Source organism: Cardiocondyla obscurior, linkage group LG27 (assembly GCF_019399895.1).
Source record: "Cardiocondyla obscurior isolate alpha-2009 linkage group LG27, Cobs3.1, whole genome shotgun sequence".
NCBI classification, from domain to species: domain Eukaryota; kingdom Metazoa; phylum Arthropoda; class Insecta; order Hymenoptera; family Formicidae; genus Cardiocondyla; species Cardiocondyla obscurior.
Window position 1 is genome coordinate 1,247,741 of NC_091890.1, and position 24,937 is coordinate 1,272,677.

The window sequence follows — 24,937 nt, forward strand, 5'->3', positions numbered from 1 at the left end:
TACCTTACCGCGAGAGTTCATTGCTCTTTAGGTGCGAGGAAGAGGAAAAGCGGGAGAGCGAGAGAGAGACGAACGGGAAGAAAAGGAGAATATTGGAGGAGAGAAAGAGAGAGATAGTCGCGAATAGGAGGGAGAGAGGGAACTTTGGAAAAAAAAAGAAAAAAAAATAAAAAAAGAAAGAGACGGAGAGAAAGGCACTGGCATTAGTACAAGGAGGGGGAAGAAATGAGGGACGAGAAGAGGAAAGCACGCGAGGAAGAGAGAAATCGCGAAAGAGAGCGAAGGGGAAAGAAGCGACGAAGAAGACGCCGCGGTGTGACTGGAAAACGAGGTGGAAACGAGAAGAGAGCGGCTGGCGGAGAAGACAAGGGAGAAGAGGAACCAGAAGATGACGAAGAAGCATGAGACGAGAGCGACGAAGACGGATCGTGGAGTATTTACTGCGGCGCGGGCACTCTTAATAATTCACGCGCGCGATTCCCGAGGCGTCGCGCGAACATGAATCGAAGACAAGCGTTCGTCCCATCGCTGAATTTTCGCTGCGACACCGAGGACACGGGGAGGGGGGAGGGGGAAAAGAGAGGAAAAAGAGAGATGCGACGAGAAACTTTACGTCTGATCGATAGTCGTGCTAACCGCCGCCGCTTCGTCCTGGCGAAGAAAAATACTCGCGATACGTGAATTTTATCGGGGCGACTGAATTTAATAATATGTCCCGTTTCGATTGTAGGTATGTTAATATTATTAAATATTAAAAGTAGAAATTGAAAATTAAAAATTAAAAGCGCCTAGATAAAATCAATTTACTTTAATTTTTCTTTTTTTGTTTAATTTTGTTTGTCATATCGGAAAGACACTTTTAAGTATAGGTATAATTAATATCTCGATCAAATTATTTAATAAGCACGGGATACCTAAAAAATACCTAATAATTATATGTCGTCGATAATTTATTATCAAGCTAATCACACAAATTTGCATCAGAAAAATCATTCCAATATCAAACCCTATTCACGCGCGCTCTAAAGAAATTTCTGCTCCGTGATTTTTCTCAATCTGAACAGACCAGATGCCTTTGCATTTGGAAAAATAGCATTCGATTCCGGGATTGCGCTTTATGGAACTCTTGGGATTCCTGGTAGACGTCTCGTCCTCCGATTTTCTTGATAAGACCGTATAAATGGAGATTGAAAAGCAATAAGAGCGCATTCCCGATGAAGACGCCAATATTCGCGGCGAGAGTGCCGACGGGGGCCGTCGTCCGAGGATCGTTCCTCGACGCGCGACACGGAATCGAACTTCCGTGCGTGCCGAATCGAAAAATCGGAAAATATCCGAGTTGCGATGGCCGGGGCTGTACGCGATCGAGCTCGGCACCGGACACGTACCGGGTGCAATGTACCTGGATGAGTCACACGGTAAAGGCGCGCGCGAACAGGCGAACGCACACGCTCGCGTACGAATCTTTACACGCACGCACGTGCATCTTTCCCCGCGCGTATTCGCACGCTCGTATCTCCACACGTGCGATTGTATATGCGTGCGTGTTCTCCGCTCTTCTCGTCCGACACCGGCGCGATCTTTCCGCGCGTTCCCGCGGGATAAAGCGAGACGGGGAAAAGTAACGAGAAGAGAACAAATACACGCGTACGCGAATTACGTGGAGGCAGAGAGGCAGGAGGAGACGAATGGGGCGCGAGGGGGGAAAAATCGAGATGGTGAACGGAAAGAGGAGGGGGAGGGGAGGTTAAAAGATGTTAGCGAGAAAGAGAAAGACCGGAGATAAAAATCCAATCATTTCGACCGGTTTTGCATCATGCCGACAAGGATAATGGAATACCGCGTTACTTTTTGCCGGTGCGTGGAATATTTCTTTGCGTTAATACCCTCGTTTTCTTTCTCTCTCCACTTACAGTATTACAGTCCTCTTTTTTTTTTTTTTTTTTATGTACAAGTTAGATCTATAGGCTCTAGAGTCCGAAGTATCGTATCGTATTTTATCGCATGCTATAATTCGAAAGAAAAAATTGCCCAGCGAGAAATGAATAAAAAGCAAAAGTATACTAGATGATAAAGAGAAAAATTCTGCCACCAACTTAGCGTCGGGAAAAAATAAAAAAATAAAATAAAATAAAATTGAAATGGCAGGCTCTTCGTTTCTATTTGCGTCCCGTGGAAAATGTCGCGACGTTCTAACCGGCGTCTAATGTATTCGGTCCGAGAGAATGACCGGGATCAATGATGAATAGAAGAGAAAGAGGTAAAAGAACGAGAAAGGAAGGCGGCGGGCACGTCGGCTGACTTTTAACACGGGCGTTGCGTAATCTTTCGGATTTAGTTTACTTTCGTCGCCGTCGATGCCACGCACGTAGCGTGACCGTGGCACTGAACCAGCAGCAGCGGTACGAACTTTCTCGTGGCCTTCGTTCCAGGAAAGCGATTTACGTGACACGCGAGAACGTCAATGACTCTCGAGGGCCCCCGATCATCGTCATCGATATTTTCGCGCCCGCGTCGATCTGTTGTTCTCGAGATGAGCCGCGACGGCGGCGAAACCGCGATGCGGTTGCAGAGTTGGACCCTTACTGTTCCGCTTTATTTAAAATTAAGCCTCTATTCTGTAATTTAACGGAAGTCGTTCTTCAAAAAATTATATAAATTAAAAAAAAAAAAAAAACCCACGGCATCGATTTTAAAATTGACGAATTAATTCTTTACAAATAAATACGCATCGCGATACCTAAAAGGTATCGATTGGCTCGAAATCGATACGTTAATCTTGACAGAAAAGGGTCACAGATAAGATAAGCGAAGCGAGCTTAAAAGATCCGCGGTTGTAATAAGTTGTGTAACAATTAACGATACCATCGCCAGATAACATCGACTACTTCTCGCGATAAAGCGTGTCCAATTTATTAGAATAACCTTCGTGCCTTCGTTGCACAAGCGGCGGCAATTTTATTTTTTTAATTATTCCCGCCCGAAGTTACACGCACAGTGGTGTCGCGGTACTGTTACTTTCAACCGCGCACGGAGTTATTTTAATCAACAACGTAAGCGAAATGAAACGGAGCACGTTGCGATTGACAATCGCAAGCGCGTTTGGCACGGAATAGTTCCTTCGTTTATAGCCGCGGGGGTCTTTCATCGTAACTAATTAGCAGATGCGCGGCTCATAATCGCGATGTTTTTTCTTTCTCTTCTCCCCCCTCCCGCCTGTAGATTCCGGACACTCGACTCGTTTCTCTCGGAGAAAAGCACTCCAGACGCGCAAGCTGCATTCCGTGTAAGAAAGTCGTACGCGGGGATACGGCATTCTTGGCTTTTACGATTCGTATGGTCGATAAAATCGTGACTTGCAGCCCGACTGCGGCCCGTCGACCGGCGTCGACGTCGCAGTGAGGAAAAAGAAAGGAGTGTCAATGAGCTTCGATTCTATTTTTTTCCTTTTTTTTTTTTTTATTTTATTTTTTCTCCGCTGTCGATCAAAGAAGCCTCTATTCTTGCCGCGGTAACATCCGGCCGTGTCTAAAGCGAAAGAAAGCAATTTCAAGCAGTAATTGCTGAAAAATTGTGACCGCCATTGTCCGCGTGTGTATTATTGTCCGATTAGCGTGCGGTTCGCCAATAAATCAGTCCCTTCTCGATATCCGCGAGCCACCCAAGTGCAGTGTCCAAAGCATGCTTTTTAAGAATATTTCTTTTTATTGAAATATTAATGATAAAATATAAAATGTAATAATTAGATAAATTCGGCTAACTAGCCATCAAGTCGCGCAAGAACGTGGAATTAAGCGAGCATTGAGTACCGCGAGCCACCCAAATGCAGTGTCCAAAGCATGCTTTTTAAGAATATTTCTTTTTATTGAAATATTAATGATAAAATATAAAATGTAATAATTAGATAAATTCGGCTAACTAGCCATCAAGTCGCGCAAGAACGTGGAATTAAGCGAGCATTGAGTACCGCGAGCCACTCAAGTGCAGTGTCCAAAGCATGCTTTTCAAGAATATTTCTTTTTATTGAAATATTAATGATAAAATATAAAATGTAATAATTAGATAAATTCGGCTAACTAGCCATCAAGTCGCGCAAGCACGTGGAATTAAGCGAACATTGAGTACCGCGAGCCACCCAAGTGCAGTGTCCAAAGCATGCTTTTCAAGAATATTTCTTTTTATTGAAATATTAATGATAAAATATAAAATGTAATAATTAGATAAATTCGGCTAACTAGCCATCAAGTCGCGCAAGCACGTGGAATTAAGCGAGCATTGAGTACCGCGAGCCACCCAAGTGCAGTGTCCAAAGCATGCTTTTCAAGAATATTTCTTTTTATTGAAATATTAATAATAAAATATAAAATGTAATAATTACATAAATTCGACTAACTAGCCATCAAGTCGCGCAAGCACGTGGAATTAAGCGAACATTGAGTACCGCGAGTTGCGACTACATTCATGCCATTTTAATAGAAATCGCGATGCTTACAGACTTTTCGGTCGTCCAAGTTTTGTGCATCGAAACTCGGGTATACCGTCGACTAAATAGCGAAACAACTTCCGTAATTCGCCAGTTAACTCGTCGGAAACTTTCCGGGCGTATTCTATGTACTTTACTAACAAGTTCCCCGCCCGTCGAATCTTCTTAGATTTCGCTCGAAAGATACAGGCGTCTTAATACGTGCGGAATATCTCGTTTCTTTTCAGCGGCGAACTCTTTTTTTTTTTTTCCTTCTCCGTCGTTGTCGCCGGGAGAATTGTTTTCCCCGCGAAAATTTCGTTAGGCGTCCATTTATTCTCGCAAGCTCGTTAATCATCAGCATTAATATTAAATGAATTAGTCGTGCGTTAAAATAAAGTTAGCTCTTGGAAATTTTACACAGAGGCTTTATTGCGCGCGAGATTTAATTCACGAGGCGCTCCTGAATTATGTATCAGTCGCAACGTGAGAAAATTTTCATAGCAGACGAAATTAATTCATTCCGCGCGATTACATTACGGCCGTCTCGAAATATGGAAAACTCCGAACATCAGAGATTTGCCTCGCTATCCGTTTCGCGCTTCAAAAGGAGAGTAGTCGCGCACGTTGCGCTTACAGCATCGCAAGATTCACGCTTCTGAATCAAATTACTCCCGGTAGACCTTGACCGCCCCGGGATTGAAATTCAAAGTCAAATTTTCGGCTACGATCAGATAGCGAATGTATAATATAAAATCAACGGCCTCCGACGTGGCTCCTTCTCGGAGTCGCGCAAACTTTGAGATCGCTTCCCTAAAAATTCGAGTAAATTTGCCGTCCAGTATTTCCACGAAAGAAGTCACGAATGTCAAGGTGCTCGTTTTTTAAATTAAATTAAATTAAAAAAAAAAAAAGATTAAATTTAAATTTAAATTTGTTTTTTAATTTAATTTAATTTTAAATTAAAAAAAAAAATTTAGTTTACGCGTTTATCGGTTTCTAATTAATTCTTCCTCGACAATGCTTAATCCAAAGAATTCTAACTAAAGTTAAAAAATATCTTCGACATTAAGCAGTAATTATTAAGCCGACCTTCGCTTCCTGATAATAACGAAAGAAATTTAAGACCGGAGATAAGCGCGATTTCACTCGCGCGCTTTCAGTTTTAGCGAAATGTCAGCGTTTGACTTTTCTCACGAGCGGCAGATTCTTTCGACTGCAGGGAAAAACAATTTCCGATTCGTCCGGGGGCTCGTTAAAATTATTTCCCTTTCAATATTCCGATTGGGAGCAGGCGCCTGGACCGAAAGCGAGATCAGCGAAAATTACTGCAGCTGAACTTTATCAATGACGACGCGCGCGCGGTTCTCGCGATCGTGGAAGATCCAGCAGCATGCATTATGGGTGCGACCTTTTCAATTTGTATTCTAACCTTTACGAGGAGCGCTATACGCGTCGTCCGTGTGCTCAGGATGTAAAACGACGTTAAAACATAGACACACCGAGCGTAAAACGCGCGCGGCCGGGGCTATAAATAGACGTTCCCATATAAAACGGCGGACTATCAAAGTTACGTTAAGAGACGGCGAGTTTCCTCACGGCTCTCTTGCGGAGAATTAATTGCGGAAAAATTACGACCGTTTGAATTTCTTTATTTTTCGTCGAGAGCGTCTCGTTCGGCTGCCGTGATCGATCGACACATTTTTTTATCGCGTCACGTTTTAGTGAACGCGATATTATGAGTTTTATCAAATTAATAATATGTTATTGCACTCGATAACTTAAAATTTTCTTTTAAATAAATTTCATTGATTCGCATAATATTTTTTAAAAAGCTTTATATATAGACGTTTTAATGAAAGAGGTATATTTAAAGCGCGGTATAAAAGAAGCGATATAATTTTCCAATAAAATGTTGAAATATTGATTAATTGATAAAATTAACTGTTAATATAAAGCTATTAAAAAATATAATAAGTATTTTAAATGTTTAAAAGTCATTTAACGGTTAGTCATTAAAATCGTTAAAAAAAAAAAACAATAATTAAATTATAAAATTTCTGTGCACGTGCAGGAAAATTATTAAAGATGATTGCAATTATTTTATTGCATTCTGCTCTTTTGTATCGAGCTTACTTAACGCACCGATAATTATATTTGCATTTTTATACGTTTCATTAAAACGTTAATTTCTACGGCAATTATCAAAATCGAACACTTTCGTGATTCATATCAAACGCCTCTATTCAACAAAATTGTTCACGTCAGGCAAACTAATTATTTTGCAAACGTAAGGCAATAATACGCCAACATTATTACAGATAGTTATCAAAGACATCATAACAATTATAACGTTTCCCCCAGTATTAGGTATAATGTTGCGATTATAATAATATCCACAATGGCACAATCATTAACGCCGACGAGAACCAGTCTCTCTCTCTCAAATAAACCTCGAAACGAAACGGCGCGCAAATAAAAATAATTCGGGGCCGCGCGAATATAAGAAAAAAAAAAATAAAAAAAAATAAAAAAAAAATAAAAAAAAATAAAAATAAATAAAACAAACCTTGTTTAATGACGATGCCGGGGGTGGGCACCTGGACAATCGGCAGCGGGGGCGCGTTCGGGTTATTAACACTGGCGGAAGCGGACGCTGCGGCGGTGGCGGCAGCGACGCTCGTGACGGCGACGGGGGTGCCGGGGGGCGGCGATGCGCTTGCACTGCCGACGGAGCCGGGGTCGCTGAAGCCCTGGGCGCTGTTGTTCTCTTCCGGGCCGTCGAAGAAGCTCAGGTTGAACTCACTGCCGGCGTCGAACGATACTTCCGGCGTGAGGGTGTCCGGCGCCGGGGCGCTGCCCAAACCCGCGCTCAGCGACTGGTCGAGTTTGAAAACGTCCATCGTACGGGCATCGAGCGTACGTGCGAGCGATCACGGCGTCGGCGGCGAACAGCAGCGTCGTGCACGTCGCGTTTCCTGACCGATGATACCGCCTGCGGCATTCAGCATTCGCTCGATCCGAGATCTTCGGCAAATTTTTCTCGGCGAATTCAGTCGTTAATTCGATCCGCGGGCGCTTTCGCAGCTCTTGCGTTTAGAGAAACGCCCTTATCCTCTCGCGTATCCTCGAAAAATCGCGGCTCCGAAGTTCGGCCGACGAGATCTGGCAGTGATTCTTATTCCGCGTTCGAATCCGATGTCCTTTCGACGCTCGCGTGGATGAACAGATGAAGGGAATCGTTATTTTATTCTTTCTCGAAGATCTTAGGATATTGGTTCCTTTTTTCGGTTAACAAAACTATCGGAGACTTGCTTGATAACGAGATGACAATCGCTTTCTTTGATGTCGTTAATTACTCGACACCTGATACTCGAATGCACCGCGAAACTTGCTCGTTTAACTTCTTTGAAACTTTCTCCTTCGTCACTTGTACACAAACCGGTGCGGAATTATTTCAATCGGCAGGTAGCGTCTTCTGTAAGTCATATGTAATCCGTTTCTATTGAGGAGGACCAGCGATGTCCGCGTCGACGCGTCGCGTATGCTGAAACAACGTAACTCGCGGGACACATCGAGCGTCATCAGTGAAGCGGTTTTATCGCGAGAGGATATCCAGCGCCTCGGTTTATCCAGCATTTCATCTGGCGCCGTCCGAGGAACGATATTTTCCTTTTTAACGGGACGTTTCGCAGTCGATGATCGATTTCGGCGAATATAAAGAACGTGCCTTCTCCGCTCGAGTCGTCGTCGTCGTCGTCGTAGCTGCTCGTCTTTCTCGCAACTTCACGAGGTCCTTGAACCGCGAGTAACGTTTCCTCGTTTCCTCGCAGGTATCACGCCTCTCCGTCTATCTCGCGGCCGCTCTTCTCCGACTCTCGCGTTTCTTGCATTTGCATTTACGCCGGCCGCTTAATAAGATTTAATTCGACCGCGGCTGTAATGGCCGACCGGCGAATGCGACGCGACGGGCGCGATAAAAGTCGCGAGCTGGGAGATCGCGCTTCTGAGATTTTCCCGCGAATGTATAAATAACGGACGGGATCCGAGGACGATGAGGTACGACGATACACTTCGAACACGAGCCGATACGCGCGAACGAGAAACGAGGACGCGATCGTTTAAAGGGAATTTCAATTTTCGAAACCGCACTGGCTTTACGAAACTTTACGAAAGTTTATTATCACAATTAATTATTATTAATTTTTTTTTTTTCAATTTTATTTTCGCACTTTGTCACTTAGCACCGATCCCAGGCCCCTCGTTTCATCCGCGGCTAACGAAACGCGTAATTCCCGAACAAACTCCGACTACCGTTCGTTAAGAACGCAGTCGACGCGAAAGTTGAAGCAGCTCATCGTCTCGCCGTACTTCCATTTCAGCTTCTTACGAGCGGAGAACACCACTCGAAAGTTCAACCCATTATTTTTGGGGATACGCGATCGACCCCGAGCGCCTTTACTCGCGCCTCGTCCTCCGCTGCGATTATTTCTTCCGTTTTCTTCCACTTTCTTTCCTCGCTTTTTTTTTCTTCCTCTTTGCCTCGCCTTATGAAATAAACTTTTTCCTAGTAACGCGAGCACGGATTTGTCCACCGATTTTCAATGGTTTATATGCCCATTGGCTTTTCACGTGAGCCATCTCGCTGAAAGAAAATCAAAACGAAAAGAAAATCAGAAATCAAAGTCAACGATATGCCACGCGGAAATAAAAAAAAAACAGAAAAAAGAAACGCAATCGCGAAATAATAAAGTACACGTATGTACGAATGCGACGGACGTGAAATACGATTTGTAGATTTATGAAAAATACGCGAATGTCGAATATATTTTTCTCCAAATTTAATATACATGTTTAAGTATTTCTCGACCACGCACGTACGAAGCATCGCTTTTTCGTTCCTCGGCAAAGAAATGTAGTGTATGTACTACATACATACTTTACCCTTATTCAAGTTAACTCGCTGTGAGAGTTTTTATGCCGAATATTTTATTAACGAATATTATTTTAATATTTCGCAAATCGAAAGATGAATCGCGGTATTCGTTGATTAAATCAAACAGTTGTACTCTTCGTAATAATTCTAAATAAATGAATACCTACAAAATTAACCTCCGAATGCATATTTAAAATAAATTTAGAGAAACTCGAGACGCTGAAAGTGTCGTAAAGTACACACATTCAAGATTCCTCGCCGAAAAATATTAAATATAAAATAACTTTCTTTAACGTCGAAGAAGCAAACGTTACACAACGCACGCGCTTCTTAATTCATAAAAAAAAAAACAAAACGTCAGGATAAAATATTAAATATTCTTTTAACTTTCCCAAATAAACAATAAAACTTTTGTACAAACTCTAAAACTTGTTACCGCGACCAATCGTGCCGAAAGACCAGGTGAATAATTTTCAAGCTGCTCCACCCCGTATTTTCGCGCAAGCGGGAGATGAGGACAGACATCGCCGGTGAATCGCGAGAGAAATAAGGAGCGAGAGGAGAGGAGGAAAAAAAAAAAAAAAAGACCCGGAGAGCACGAGAGAAACACGAGGCAAGAGAGTGAGAAAAAGTGAATGTCATTGCCGTAATCTTCGGACGTTGACTTCTTCCTGGCTTCGTCCCTCCTTCCTCCACTTGGTCACAACCTTCCTCCTCACTCCCCCTCCTCTTTCTCCGTTAACATCTACCCCTCTTCTTTCTCGTCGTTCTCTTTGCCGTCTTTCTCTCTCTCGCTCGTTCTCACCTGGGCACGTTTCGCTTCGGAGGATCCTCTCCTCTCTTTAACTCGTCTTTTCCTCCCTCCCCCTCTCCCTCCCCCCTTTCTGACCCTCTCTCGGCCAGCTTTGTTTTTCCGCCTCGCGAATTTCAAGTGTTTTGCGACAATTCGCGCGCGGCTAGATATTCATCGGCCGATATTCCGAGTGCAGCGATCGTGTTGCAGTAATCGAGCAAAGTCAGGGTGATTTAAATGCATCGGTGATTAATTTCGATTCGTAAAAGTGTAAAAGGCTCGTCGATGGATATTTAGGATTTTTTTTTTTTTTTATTTATTGGTTTGAATTATTTTTCGCGATAAGATTTTTTTCTTTTTTTTTTTTTTTTTTTTTGTGAACAGAATTATTTCGATGGAAACCCTTTCCGTAATAGCTTCCTGGTGAATCTATTTGTATGAATCTATTATGTACCCGTAACACGCGAATTGCGAATTAGCGTGTTTCCAGCAATATCGTGCGTTTTTTTAGGCAATCTCTTTCGGAATTGGCGCACTGTCGTTGGGCGATGAAACGGGATCAATCTTCTTCAATCATGGACGGCGCGATAGTTATCTCTATCGGAAAAACCGACTTTCCATATTTTTGTAACGCATGAAAAAACGTTCCCGATTATTGAAAAAACTTACGTATATCCATCGTAAAATAACGGCTAAAAAAATGAGCGTTTTTATCAAACATTTCGAACGGTAACACAATAAATTCGCGATGCGGTAACGATCAATTTGCACAAATTCAGCGCGGCGTCGTATTTCATGCAAACATTTGTAGCGACTTCCCCATAAAAAAAAAATTAAATTTCGATCGCAGCCGCACGCAGCGCGAGAAAATAATTTATTTATCCCAGCCCGATTAAAGGCGGTGAAAATAATTTTGTCCTCCAAATTGGGCGAATTTCGTCGGCGCGACGGGCGAATTTCGCGGCCTCGCAGACGATCATTTGTCTCGCACATCGCCCGCTCGGTTCCGCGTTCCATCCGCGTCGCAAGTCAGTGCGTTCACCTTACCGCTCGCGAGCGGAGATCTCGCGCGTGCGCCCGCGCGCACACGCGAGAAGATTTCTCTGGGAACGCGCGATCGCGCCGAGCCACGTGCTCCGCGCGATCGTCGAACGCGACCGTAGAATCGATCCGCGATCCTCACCGGGAGGTCCCCCGAGCTTCCCTCCCTCCCCCTCAGCGCCACGCAATTTATCTCTTCCGCGAGTTCCGCGAGCCTTAAAATATTTCGAAAGCGGAGGTAACACGGGAGCGACGCGAAGAAAGATAATCCGTTAACCCGTCAATCATCCACTGTTCAAACTGTTCCACTAGCGACTGCTAAAATATGTACATACAGTGAAACAGATGAAATTATAAATCCTTCCTGCGTCCGCGATATCTTGCATTGTTTCAATAAACAATTTTTAATATTTTATCCTGCCGTTTAAAAGACTGCGATTGAACCGTTTATTATTTCTTCCGACGACACTTTCTCTCGTCTCAAGCTCGTCTAATCCGAGACGAGACCGTGTAAAAGGTTTATGAGAATTTCCATTACGAGATATATACATTTTAACGGCCCCGAGCCGTCGTGAAATAATAGTAATTTCATAATTTCCCGCAATCGACACCTCGTAACAACGCGGACTCGCTCCGCTAGCCAACCTGCCCGCTTCGGCGAGACAATGCGGCATGAATGAAAGCGCAATGAACTTTTGCAATTTCCTCGGCAATTATCTCTCCCGCCGGTCGTGCGCGACTACGCGTTGAATAAAGGTGACGCGCGAATTGTGCACTTGGAATTTACCTGCGCGACGCCGGAAGCACTCACCGACTGTTCGAACGTGTCTTATCGGCGAGAGAAACTCGCCAAAATGCAGGATCGATTTGGGTCCAGAGCGTTAATCCACGGGGGGACAAGAAGGGCTTTTCAATCGTAGTTCTTCTCGAGCCCTTCTCTCAAACGCCGCCGGGTAAGTTTGCGCACAATTCACGGGGGGCTTCTCGCAGCAATCCTACGCAGATTCTCGACAGGCCACTTTGGACGGCCTGCCGAGACGATCGCACCGATACCACACAGTCACAAGTTCGCGTTTGCCGCGGCTAGCGTTCGACGTCGGGAATATATAATTACTTTCTAAAATATGCCGCTACGGAGAAGATGAACGTTATTAATATTCGGGTAATCCGCCGGAAACGTACCTCTGAACGATTGATAATACGCGACTTCGCCGATACCACCGGATATCACTCACTGTCCCGACGAGGTGGTCGCGATCGGCGCGTACCGGAGCCAAACCGTCGAGCAGCCGGTTCACATCCGAAGGTACCATCGGAAGAAATGGATCCACGTGACGGCGCGGCGGAACGCGGGGGATTTTCGCAAACGTGGATCGATAAAAAAAAAAAACGGAGAACAGCACGCCGTGGGACACCTCGTTCGCGCCGCGAAGGGTGTCGGGGGCTAAGTACCGATCGGACGGAACGTTTTCCTCGCGAGAGCGTGCGCGATCACGTGCGTATCGCGCGATCCCGCGAGCGTGCGGCGCGTCGAGGCCGCTCGTTCTCGCGCGAGTGCCGGGAACGGGCCCTCCACCGCATGTTTCCCGTACTCCGTCCTTCTCGATCGCGGGCGATCGCGCGGTTTCTCTCTTTCCCGCTCGATCCCCCTTCCCAGGTTCCCGCTCGTCTTCGTCTTTGTCGCTCGCCCGTCGTTCCTCTCGCTCGCGCTTCTCCTCCGCTCCCTTCCCTTAGGACGGCTCCTTCGTCCTCTCCCTGGTACGGCCGAGAGCGCTCACCTGTGAGGTAAGTGAAGCCGGCGCGTTCCGTCGTACGTGTTACGACATTGCGCGGAGATGGAGGAGAGGGTGAAGAAAGAGGCGAAGCGAGGAGAGAAAGAGAGGAGGCGCGAGCGGGAGGTTTACGCCGAAGAAGCGAGAAGGTGGCCCCGGAGGTGGCGAGGGAGAGGGGAAGCGAAGGGGGAGGCCGAGAGGGAGGAGAAGAATTAAGCGAACGGGTCGGAGGTGAGTCCTGAGGATGGAGGGGTTGCAGTGGCGGCGGAGAGAACGGTAGGGGAGGAAAGGGCGAGATCGGGGGAAGCCGGAGGTGAAGCCGCGTCGCGGAGGATCGCCGCTTCGTCCGGTAGGGATAAAACGTGGACCGGCCGATCTGACGTGATCGCCGTCGCTGACTGCAGTGGGGGGTTAAATCGCGGGGACGAGGGGGGAGCCGAGGCGTAAGTGGGGATCGCGCGCCGCGCGAGTGGACCAACTGGGTTCGCCAGCAACACGCGGTTCATTGACCGAGAAGTGCCGGGAGAGCCGAACGAGCGTACGTACCAGCGGCCTCTCTCTTTCTTACCTCGGGCCCGCTACTAAAACAGAATTCGCACCGGCACTTTGTCCGAGTCTTAGACGAGCAGGGCTGAAGGGAGGCGCAAGACACCCGTCGAGGGTGTCGGCGGCGACAAAAGACGCATTAGCGACTTGTCAGGGGTGTTTACGAGCCGCGAGAATTAATTGCCGAATTTGTCGATCGATCGCGTTAGAGTTCGAATAATGTTTGCGAGAAATCACTTCTGGACTTTGACAAGATTGACGAAATATAAAGTACCTCACGGTGGTGGAAATGAATTAATTTCATTTACTCTCGCTGGCGATCTTCAATACTCCGCTCGACGTTCTTTAAGAATCGAGAATCGTAATCGCGAACGGTCCGCGATGATCCAATATATTCGCCTCCCCCCCGTCTCCAAGTACTCGATTACAATAATTTATCTTTCACCGAGAACCTCTCCCGAAGCGATATCATTCATCAAATTCCTAATTTAAATCTCCCCCTTTCCCATAAAAGTCCCACTCAAAATCTCTGCTTTTTTACAATTACATCAACTAAGACTCCGACTCTTCGCACCTTCGACGAAACAATTCCGACATCGCGGCGCAAAATAAAAGAAAAATGAGACAACTATTGCCATCTTAGACACGTGTAATCCCGCGTTCCCAGGATGGTGAACAGCGCGCGCTGGTATCGGCGCGGCCGATCGTGAACCGTGGCGGTTCGATGACTTATTTCCACGATCGGCGCAACGACTGCGCGTTTCCTGATCGAGGTGGACCACGCCGGAGCGACGGCGACGGCGGGACGAGAAGGCGGGCAGGGCGAGCGTTTACGAGAAAGGGATGAAGTCCGGCGTAAGTAACTTCGCGGCGGGACTACCGTCGTCGGTGTGGTCGCGCAACACGGCGCACACTTGTCAGGAAAGGAGATGCGCGGCTCCGCGGTATAATGAACCTGGGAAACCGGTTGCACTCGCGCGAGCGCGAGCGTACGTACAGATCGATTCGCCATCTCTGTCTCTCTTCCTCTCTGTACTCGTGCGTTACATTATGCGAGCCGCGCGCGCGCTGCATTTCCCCTCATCGGGCTCTCGCGGCACCGCGGCTTGTGGTTTATTCGCGAATATAAAGTCCTCGCGGGCTCCTTTTGTCTTAGTCTCTTTATCCGCTTTCTCTTTCCTTCTTTCTTTTTGTTTTTTTTGTTTTTTTTTGGGTTATTCTTGGCTGCTAACTTTACCCGAAAGTATTTGTAAAGAGTCATTAGGAGGATTGATTTTAGTAAGACGCTGAGAATCGATGCATTGTTTGATGTTAAGACTTTACATATGAGATGTCCTCTTAGTCTAGTCAGAAAGAAAGTATGTAGAAACGTAAAAATAAAATATAAACTGTGAAGAATAGAAGATAATCAATAAGCGTTACGTGTATATAATTCTTTACAATTTTTAATAAATCAAATTTTTAATCTCAAAAACAAAAAAAAAAGAAAGAAAGAAAAAAAAAAATTAGATAACTCACTAATTAAAATAAATATCAATCAAATTTCATTATCTTTAAAAATATAAATAAATTCATTAGATTAAAAAATACTTATTGCATTAAATATATTAAACAGCTAAATTTTAATAATAATAATTTTAATTTTTCCACGCGCGTATCTATAGATCTGTCTGACTTCCACCGAAGGTGAAAGTTGTGATATAATCCATACTGAATCTTGACGTAATCGAGACGCGAAAACTCATTAATAGCATTCGAGACGAATTCGCTTAATTGCACGTGCTCGCGAGGTTTCACCAGGAAAACGTACCTAATAAAAGTCGGAATGCAGAATTAATAATTCGCGATCGAGCGGCGCATCGATTTCACGATATAAAGAAACGAAGAACATAATAGCAGGACAGTTCGATCACGGTACAGCGGCGGCTTAACGCCTCCTCATTTAGCGAATACTGTTATAAGTTTATAAACATAATTATAGAGCGCCGGGTCTTATGCAATGTGATAATAATATATCGCTATCTCGACCTACATAAAGAAGTATCCTCATAACGTAAATACGTCCTTAACCCTTTCGTTGCTGAAAAAAATGCGTTTCAATTACGCGTGCAACGGAAAAGACTGCGGTTAGTCAGTCCTCTTGGGAAACGGAAATTTGCATGCATCTTCTCGCATTCACGTAGAAATCTCTTTTGTACCGTCGCGCTTAATTAACGTGTCGGGAATGCCGTGCAAAGTGTCGTGTAATTTTTGTACCGAACAGCATGCGCGCTATTGAAGTAGCCGCGTATTCGCGAGTGTTACTTCCGCGGTTAGCAATGTTTTGCGTACGTTAAATTTCTAAATTTTTCCCTTCCTTCGCTTCTACGAAATAGAATCCGTTTCAAATATTCTAACGCAAAAGCGTGCACGTGTGCGAATTTTAATAAGCCTTCCGTTGAGCAACTGCGCGAAACGAAATAGGGCCCGGTAATTAATTGGCTATCAGCGAGAGGAGAATTTTCGCGAGTGTTACTTCCGCGGTTAGCAACGTTTTGCGTCTGTTAATTTCTAAATTTTTCCCTTCCTTCGCCTCTACGAGATAGAATCCGTTTCAAATATTTTAACGCAAAAGCGTGCACGTGTGCGAATTTTAATAAGCCTTCCGCTAAACAATTGCGCAAAACGAAATAGGGCCCGGTAATTAATTGGCTATCAGCGAGAGGAGAATTTTCGCGAGTGTTACTTTCGTGATTAGCAACGTTTTGCGTCTGTTAATTTCTAAATTTTTTCCCTCCTTCGCTTCTACGAAATAAAATCTGTTTCAAATATTCTAACGCAAAAGCGTGCACGTGTGCGAATTTTAATAAGCCTTCCGTTGAGCAACTGCGCGAAACGAAAGAGGGCCCGGTAATTAATTGCCTATCAGCGAGAGAAGAATTTTCGCTAGTGTTACTTCCGCGGTTAGCAACGTTTTGCGTCCGTTAAATTTCTAAATCTTTTTCCCTCCTTCGTTCCTACGAAATAGAACCCGTTTCAAATATTTTAACGCAAAAGCGTGCACGTGTGCGAATTTCAATGAGCCTTCCACTAAGCAACTGCGCGAAACGAAATAGGGCCCGGTGGTTAATTGCCTATCAGCGAGAGGAGAATTTCACGGGTGCTCCAGAAATTCTCCCCCGGCGACCGATTGCCCATTAAGGCGCCGTCCACCGGTGACCGTAAAGGCCAATCTTGAAGGTACGAATTCTCGACGCTTGCGGAGAACGACAGATCGCAGGGTAAAAAGCAACTAGAGGATAGTCGTCTTCGATTAAAGAAAAATGCGCGAAGAAGGACTTCCGGTCGGACGTCGGGAATTCTTCCGGCCAGCAGTAAACCGTCCCGGCGCGGTAGAACCGTGGGAGGAAGCGAGGGGGTGCGCGGCGCGGCAAGGGGGAGGGGGGGGGAGGAAAGCAGGCTGAATCCGCGAGAAGCAGCGGGGGTTGAAACGAGGGGTAGGGGTCTGAAGAAAACACATAATAGGGTGGGGCGCTTTGCTGCCGCTTTTGAATCGATCCAACGCCAGCTACAGCTGGAACCTCATCCCACTGTGGTGAGGCAGGGGTGCTCATTCTCCCTCCGCCTCTCTCGCTCTTTCCCGCCGCCCTGTCATTGTCACGCGAGGGTTATATCGTGTACGAAATGTCCCAGGGTCATGCGAGAATCCCCCAATGACGGAAAGGCAAGTCGGCGCGAGGTAAACTTTTTTCCGCCGACGAAGACGTCGCGGGAAGTCGCCGCAGCTTTCCGCGTTTACGTTCGCCTCGGCGACCTCGAAATAAAAAATTTTCCTCGGTTAGACCGTGAATTACGCGAGATGAATGCCGAATCTATCCACCCGGACTTCTAAATCCTCTTATCTTTAATGCGGAATGCGTCTGAATCGGGATTTCGGTGCTCCTTTGGATCTCCTCACGGTTCCGCGTCCCGGCAATCGATATCCGTGACGTTACTTTTACGGGTTTTCGTACTTGTACGGTTCTATAGACGGCGACCGGTGTGAAAGCGTCCGAAGCGCCGAATAAATGGGGTAGGTCCGGTCCGTGGAAACGACAGGCATTACTTTAAATCAGGTTTCGCAAGATCTCCCGGGGGGGTTAATTCTATGCATTCGCGCGTATGCAGCGTGGGGAATTCGACTAACAATGGATTAGTATGCATTTTTTAATTCACGGTTGTGCATAAAAGAAACCGGTCCGACATGTATGCACATGTATGCCAGAAGAATTTTTTTGCATCTTCCAGTAATCTACGCTTTCTCTGATAAACAGCGGTATTTTTTTAAATATATTAAAAAAAAAAAAATAAAAAAGCGCAAATGTAAAATATTTCGCTCAGAGTTGTCTTTGCGCGAGGAATATTATTGCGAAGCCAATTTTTATCTTCCTACTTTCGTAGCTTGTTTTCAAAAGTAAAGCCACTGGCGGTGACTGCAAATATTTCGCACAAATCGCTCGCAAATTGTTTGTAGAAACTCACCGTTGTTGTTGCGAAGAATGGAACCGGGACTGGTGGCTTCTAAAGGGCTGCTGGGCTCGTCCGTAGGTTCTTTCTTGACGCTGGAATGAAAATATCCATTATGTATTTAGATGAAAGGTTGCAGAACGATATTAGTTTTAAAAGTAGTTCAAGTTCAGGCGTTCCCGCGTCAAGAAGGACGACAAGAAGCGGCATTATTCGCCGTTCCGTTTGACGTTCGCCAGTACGGCCCTGGGATGCAATAAAAGGTTGACCCAGTTTTGACTTCGATTCTCACTCGCGAATCCGGCTTTAGGAAAAATTAATCAAGGCAAAAATGTGCGGCGGAGAGCTTGGAAAAATTGATGACGCTGAACGTGCCTTTACGCGAATACTCGACGTATGTTTGTAGCTGATTAAAGCGTTAATCAAATTAAAATTTAAAAAAATCCCGTATCTTAGACGATTAAAAATTTATTCGTTCACGAAGATGAGATCTCGGTATTATAAAGCAGCGAGAAAAATCAAACGAGCTACAAATCTTAAAAATATTCAATCCAGAATAGAAATCGACGCTGAATTTAATTATTTCTTTATTAAATAAACGGTTCTATTTTTCATTTATTTATTTATTTATTTTATGTTAAAATTTCTATTAAGTAACGAAGAAAAATAAAATCTTTTTCCTAATAAATTCATATTTGATCACGTCGCGACGAGAATTTAATTCAACAGAAGCTGCTCGCTTGTTGAGAAAAAATACGCAAAATCACCCGTAAATTATTGCTCGGTTTATCTGCCCGGTAAACTAAACTCAAAGCATTCGGTGAACACGATAGCCATGTTTCTCAGCGATGCCGTAATATATCGCGGAATTATTCGACACCATGAGATCCCGAGGAGTAACGGACACCGTGGTTGTCACGTCATTCCCGCCGCTATTCCCAGTATCGTCGATAATTGTCGTCCTCGCGGATAGATAGAACGAAGTGGGTCATCCGAAAATATCCGCGTCTGAAGGTGTTCGATCACACGCGCCGGATTTTATTCGTCCTGGCAGCGTAATTTCGCGTCCTCGACCGTAGCGGGCCGCGTTCGTTTTATAGCCGCGACACACGAGGAAGCGTCGGAATACAAAATTGGCAGAGAACCACGACTATCTAGCGCGGTGGATAATGTAATTGCGCGGAAGAATCAATCGCGAGCTGCCGGAGGATACGGAGAAAGAACATTGATACCGCAATTACTTAGAAGTACGTGGAAAAAAAAAAAGTCGTGCGAACGCGAGCACTACTTTTTCATTTTGATCGGTTTCTCCCTTCCCCCCCTCCCTCCCTCCCGCTCGATTACAGATTTTTTTAGCAGTTTAGTTTCTTCGGGGATAGAAGCAGATCTTCACGAATTTTAAGAACACTAGAACAAACCATTAATTTTAATTTTCCTAAAGAAAATTAATCTAAAAAATGTTTTACTAAATGTATTAAAAAAAAAAACTTGGTTTGTTTTAGTGTTCTATCTTAAAAAATGGATGCGTTACGCATGATTTAGATTTTTAATTGTTAGCCAAAGATAGATGAAGGTTTTAGAAAAGAAAAAAAAAAGAAAAAAGTAAAATTTAAATATTCTAAAATAATATAATTATATTATATTATAAATAACATAATATAATTATATTATTTTAGAATATTTAAACTTCTTTCTTTCTTTTTTATTTTTTCTTACAACTTCATCTATCTTTGAACAATAATTAAAAATCTAAATCATGCGTAACGCACCAACATTTTAAGATAGAAAGATTCGGCGATATTGCGAAATTAATATTATAATTAACAACAATAAACATCACGTTTATTTCAATTAAATTGATTAGAAACGAATCTTTAGTTAAATTAAAAGGTGGATGATAATAGTGTTGGAATTTGAAATTTATAACGACGAAGATACATCGCGTAAAAATAGAAAAAGCCGAAATAGTGATTCGCGCTCCTCTAATTTTCGCGCTAACAGAAAATGCTGGGGACGCGTGTCTCTTACGATAATTACAGAGTGAATCCGCCCAATTCTGTGCCACCATGCGCGCTGAATTAATTAGTATTGATTATTCTGTATCATTGAGCTTGCAGCGTCGTCGGTCGTTTTGTTCGTTTATCAAGCAAGCACGATGTGAAAAGAAATTAACCAATCGACGCGCGAAATGACAATTGCATTCAGAATCGACAATTTGACAGTCACATTAATTAACACAATTAATTCGAGCAAATCGGAAATATTCAAGCGTCCATATTTGACGAATCGGAAAAAACTTCCCTTCCTTTTTTTTTTTTTTTTTTTTTTTTTCTTTTAATTATTATAGAATGATTTGATTTCAATTGCGAGACGATCCGCAATTTCTTCTCGACGAAAAATTACCTCGAGAAAGAAATGAGGATCAAGGGGGTGGTTTCGTTAAATTTCCGACTTAATCCGTCCGTTTATTTCGCGAACGAAAGTCGGTTTCCGCGGAATTCGATGCCGACGCAAATCGAAGAACTTCGCGTCAGTCTCGACGACGCGAACTTGCCGCTCGGCGATTTTTAATTTGACGAGATCTCGAAGGCGGAGGTTCGAATTAAATTTTCTTCGATCTTCGCTTTTTCTTCGCCGCCCTCTGGTCGCGGGCCGTAAGAAACGGCGGGCGAAGTACCCTCGCGAGAAGAGAGACCGAGAGATCGGTATTCATGGCGACGCGCCACGATAGCGCCGTTGTGCTCCACCGCCTGCATTTTTAAATCAACGGAACGAAGGTACGCGCGGACCGGGGGACGCCCGGGGGGAGGAAGGGGAAGGGCGGGGGTGACGGTGCACTTAACGCGTGCATTATTAATCGGCGCCCGCGCGCGCGCGTGTATTCTGATCCCGCGAGTACGGATATCCGTGTATTTCCGCCGTCCATCGCGGTAGCCGATGTCGAAGGCCGTGTCGGCACGGAGCGAGAGAGCGAGAGAACGAAAGTGGAGGGTGGAGGGTGGAGGAGGAGGAGGAGGAGGAGGAGACCAGCGACTTCGGCGCTACGCTCGCTTTTAAAGACGATTTTGAGATAAACGCGTCTAAACAGATACATTTAGAAAAAAAAAGAGAACGGCGAGAGGTCTGAAAAAAGACGAGAAAAAAAATTCGCAGCGCGAGTCTTCGCGGAGGATAGATTGAAGGATTTCGCTGGTCGGATCTTTACTGGCGCGAGAGAGAAAGATAGAGAGAAACTTAAGTTAGAAACCAAGCTACGTTACCGTCATAATTTGTCGCAACGCTCGCGCAAATTGCTCAGCGATCGTCAGGACCCACGGGACAAGCAGCGACATGATCAAACTCGCAGAGAAACCGACGCGAACTGAAGACGACGAGTGCGCATGCGCGCGCCGTGTAAATTCGGGTACGAGTTCAATTTCCAGCACTGTGTGCACGGGAAATTGAATCTTGCGCCGCTAGGGGAAAAGGGCCATTTTCGCGATCGCCCGAATCCGAGCCCGCCGAAATTACATAAATTATGTCTTTCTCCTGCCCCTTCTCTCTCTCTCTCTCTCTCTCTCTCTCTCTCTCTCTCTCTCTCTCTCTCTCTCTCTCTCTCTCCATCTTTCTATCCTCTCGTTTCGAAGTCCACGCAATCGTCCTCTGAAAATTCTCTTACCTGATGAAAGTGGAATCCGCGGCGGGGCTGGAAGGTCTCGGCGAGGAGCTCGCGGTGGACGCCGTGTTGGTCTCCTCCACGTCCATCATCGTTCATACCGATGACGGCCACCACCACCAGCACCGCACCACCACCGCTATGCGATTACGCGATATCCCGCGTAGGGGCGAGGGGGGGAAGGAGGGGGCGCGAGCGGACGTACGGAGGATGGGCTGATAACGGACGGCGCGCGCGACGATCACGGCGATGGCGACGAGCCCGCGAGGTGGTCGGCGGTGGTCACGAGCGAGGGGCCAGAGTGCTGCAGCCCCTTCGGGGTCCGGGTTTCGCGCGCGGAGTACTGGGACGAGGAAATCGGGGGAGAAAACCGTAGAATCGAGGAAGATCGAGCCGTACGACGGGGGATGATCGACGGGGGACTGGCGGCTTCACGCCCGTCGTCCGCGACCGCGGCCTTACGGGTAACAACTGACGATCGGCGATTCGGCGCCGCCACCCTAACCGCCCCCTCGCGACGCGCAGGAGCGCCGCGATGCCTGGCGAACCTGCGCCACCGCGCGACACCTGCCGCCACCTTCGCGCAGACGTCGCGACGCCCGAAAAAACAACCCGTTCCCGAGCAATTCTCCCGTGGGAAACCCTCGAAAAGTGGGACAAAACTGATGTTTTAAGCGCGACTTCAAGCGACGCGGATTAATCTTATGTTTAATACAAAGTGGACTTACTCTCGATTTTCTTTTTGCTTCGAAACTTAAATTAAGAGGTCGAAGATAATTTTATTGAAATTTGACTCCTAACCTTTAGCGGAAAATATTAATAAAATAAGCAATATCGGAGATAATATTTTCGTTTGATAAAGCTTATTCTTTCCATAGATTTTTTTTTTTTATAAATGCTACTTCTGAACGCTTGGATGTCTCAAAATCAACATTTTTCTATGCTAATTTAATATTTAGAATTGCATACATAAACGTATATAGACAATTATAATTATTTCTCAATATTTTTGATAATTTTTTTACTTCTTATCCTGTCTAATTTATCTCAATGCTCTGTCTTCTCCGAATAATGATATCTCGCAAAAGTTTCACCTACCAACAGCGGAAATATCAAAGTAGCATCAGCACATACCTGAGGAATAAAATAATCTGATTTATAATCTCGTTTACTTGTATTAAATTTAATATAAAAGATAACACGGTTACCTTTACTGGATCGGCTTCTTTCCGAATTTTTCCCCAAGAAATTGCTTCTTCAGGCCGGGCACCGCTATCACTGCCGTCGAATTCCGTGGAGGTGTTGATAAAAACAGCAAAGTCCGCGCCGTTCCTCTAAAATCAAGTACCGTTACATTCGCGTGAACTCGCCAAAATAATATGCTGCCTTACCATAAGATTAGCATTGCAGATGTGATGCTTGACCACTCCGCCCCCCACGATTATCATACCGCTGTTTATCGCTTTCAAAGCTATCCTGTTTAATCTCCTGAGATCTGAAGAATTTTAATATTTATCAGTATGCACATTGTATTTTAAATTAATTAATTAATATTAAATTAAAATCAACCTGAGAGAATATCGAGTACAAATCCTGGATTTTTGTACGAATGAAAGAACATCATGTCGCCGAGGCTGCCGTCAGTTAACGCCGGGCAGAACACCGGGATCTTATTTTTCGCGGCCCAATAGTAGATCGACTCTTCATTATTGATCTCCTCGCCGAGTCTAGCTATCATTTTAGACGGTGTCCATAAAGTGCCCTGAAAGATAATTCAACTATAGAAATAAATGCTGTAATTAATGGCAATTTAATCGGTGCAACGAAAATGTTTTTACGCTAAAAAGCAGATATGGCGACGGCAGCTAGCGAACGTTTAGAGTCGTGTGCGTCAAGTTTCACATGTACCGCATGTATATATCGCGCCGGCCGGTTTGCCGATGACTGATTTCTCTCCGTTCTCTCATTCCCTGCTTCTGCCGTCTAGAATTATTACGTACGCTAGCCACCGTTGCCGCAGCAAATGCTATATCTGTCTTTCAGTATACCTTTGTCTTCTGTTCAGTCAGCATTGCGTCTAACTTCGGCATCACCCAGTCCTCGAATAAACAATAATTACTATTAGGCACTAATAAATTTCCTGTTCTGTTAATTCCATCTTCTCTGAGCTTCCTGTCGTTCATATAAAAGCTGCCAACATATGTAGGTGCCAGACACTTTATAAAATCTTCCTCCACTCCACCAGCTGTGGTAACAAGACAGTCTACCTACAGAATGTTTATCTAAAGTTACTAAGTATTTAATATTCATTGAATTAAACTGTTGCACGAAAATTTACCAGTTTATGTTGTACAAGAAACCTTATAACATCCCTGATGCCACTGGATACCATATTTGACGTATAGCCTAGAAATATTGTACAATGGTATTTCCTTTTTATGAACTCATCTTCTTCTGACTCGTCGAGTTCACTTTCTGCAAGAGGTACATTTCTTTGGCGCAGCATTCGATTCACTTCTTCAACAGCTCGTCCAAAATTTGTAGATTGAAATCCAGATTGCGCCATTGTGAGAAACAACTTGTGGTAGTCAACCCCCTTATTAAAATCATAACCTAAATATAAAATTGTATTTATTGTTTGTAAAATAATGGTACGGTTTAATAGAAAATACGCGAAAGCAATACCTTTTACCGGGAGTAATGTATAAGATGATGAAGAGCTAGAAACCATAACAGCACTCTTTGCTAAGTCCTGCTCTTGTGCATCTTGCTTTTTTTCTGTATCACTCATAATGACAATATTTCTAGTAATCTAAAAAGAGACAAGCAATTAATTACAATATAATAAATTAATGAGTTGATCGCATCGTCAATAATATCATTAATTATTTAAATCCAAGCGGCATGTATCAATAACTAAATTTCATAAAAAGCTAGTAAAAATTAACAGAAAATTGTTTCTAATCGAGTAATTTTCGAGACAAATAATACATGAGACATATGTATATGCTTAATGTTATAAATTATATTTAATTATCGTAAATAATTTTAAAACTAACCTGTCAAAACAACCTGAGGAATCTACACTGCAAGCAGCCATATTACTTTTCGGTGTTTATATTTTACAAGTTTGTTCTTCGCAATCTCAACTGAACTGGCGCAGTCTGATCTATTATAACTGATGCCACCAACTTACTCATTCTAAACTCTTGTTATTTCTCAAACGTTTTCAGAGCTTCGACACCGA

General features: G+C 44.4%; 2 protein-coding genes across 5 annotated transcripts in view; both read right to left on the reverse strand.

Moving 5' to 3' along the window:
- The window catches only part of Eip78c (Ecdysone-induced protein 78C), a 70,193-nt gene extending 48,031 nt beyond the window's left edge, over positions 1–22,162 (reverse strand). For 3 of the 4 annotated variants that reach the window (XM_070673211.1, XM_070673210.1, XM_070673209.1), the window contains exon 1: positions 7,032–9,012. In XM_070673211.1, coding sequence (XP_070529312.1) covers positions 7,032–7,365 — 334 coding nt within the window. In that variant the 5' untranslated portion in view covers positions 7,366–9,012. Of the gene's footprint in view, positions 1–7,031; positions 9,013–18,050; positions 18,131–21,693 lie in introns of those variants that run through there. The other variant, XM_070673212.1, reaches the window with a different exon arrangement.
- Positions 22,163–22,623: 461 nt separating this feature from the next.
- On the reverse strand, positions 22,624–24,853 carry Dhps (Deoxyhypusine synthase). Its single transcript, XM_070673222.1, has 8 exons — positions 24,750–24,853; positions 24,376–24,502; positions 24,029–24,303; positions 23,739–23,957; positions 23,260–23,452; positions 23,082–23,185; positions 22,899–23,024; positions 22,624–22,824 (listed from the first exon to the last, which is right to left on the reverse strand). The coding sequence occupies exons 2-8, from the start codon at positions 24,479–24,481 to the stop codon at positions 22,738–22,740; spliced, it is 1,110 nt and encodes a 369-aa protein (XP_070529323.1). The 5' UTR covers positions 24,482–24,502; positions 24,750–24,853; the 3' UTR covers positions 22,624–22,737.
- Positions 24,854–24,937: the final 84 nt, after the last annotated feature.

Coding starts and splice junctions, on each gene's coding strand:
- Dhps (XM_070673222.1), bottom strand. CDS start 24,481: ATGAGTGATACAGAAAAAAAGCAAGATGCACAAGAGCAGGACTTAGCA. Junction 24,304..24,375: donor TACATTACTCCCGGTAAAAG/GTATTGCTTTCG, acceptor TTTTATATTTAG/GTTATGATTTTAATAAGGGG. Junction 23,453..23,738: donor TGACTGAACAGAAGACAAAG/GTATACTGAAAG, acceptor ATTATCTTTCAG/GGCACTTTATGGACACCGTC.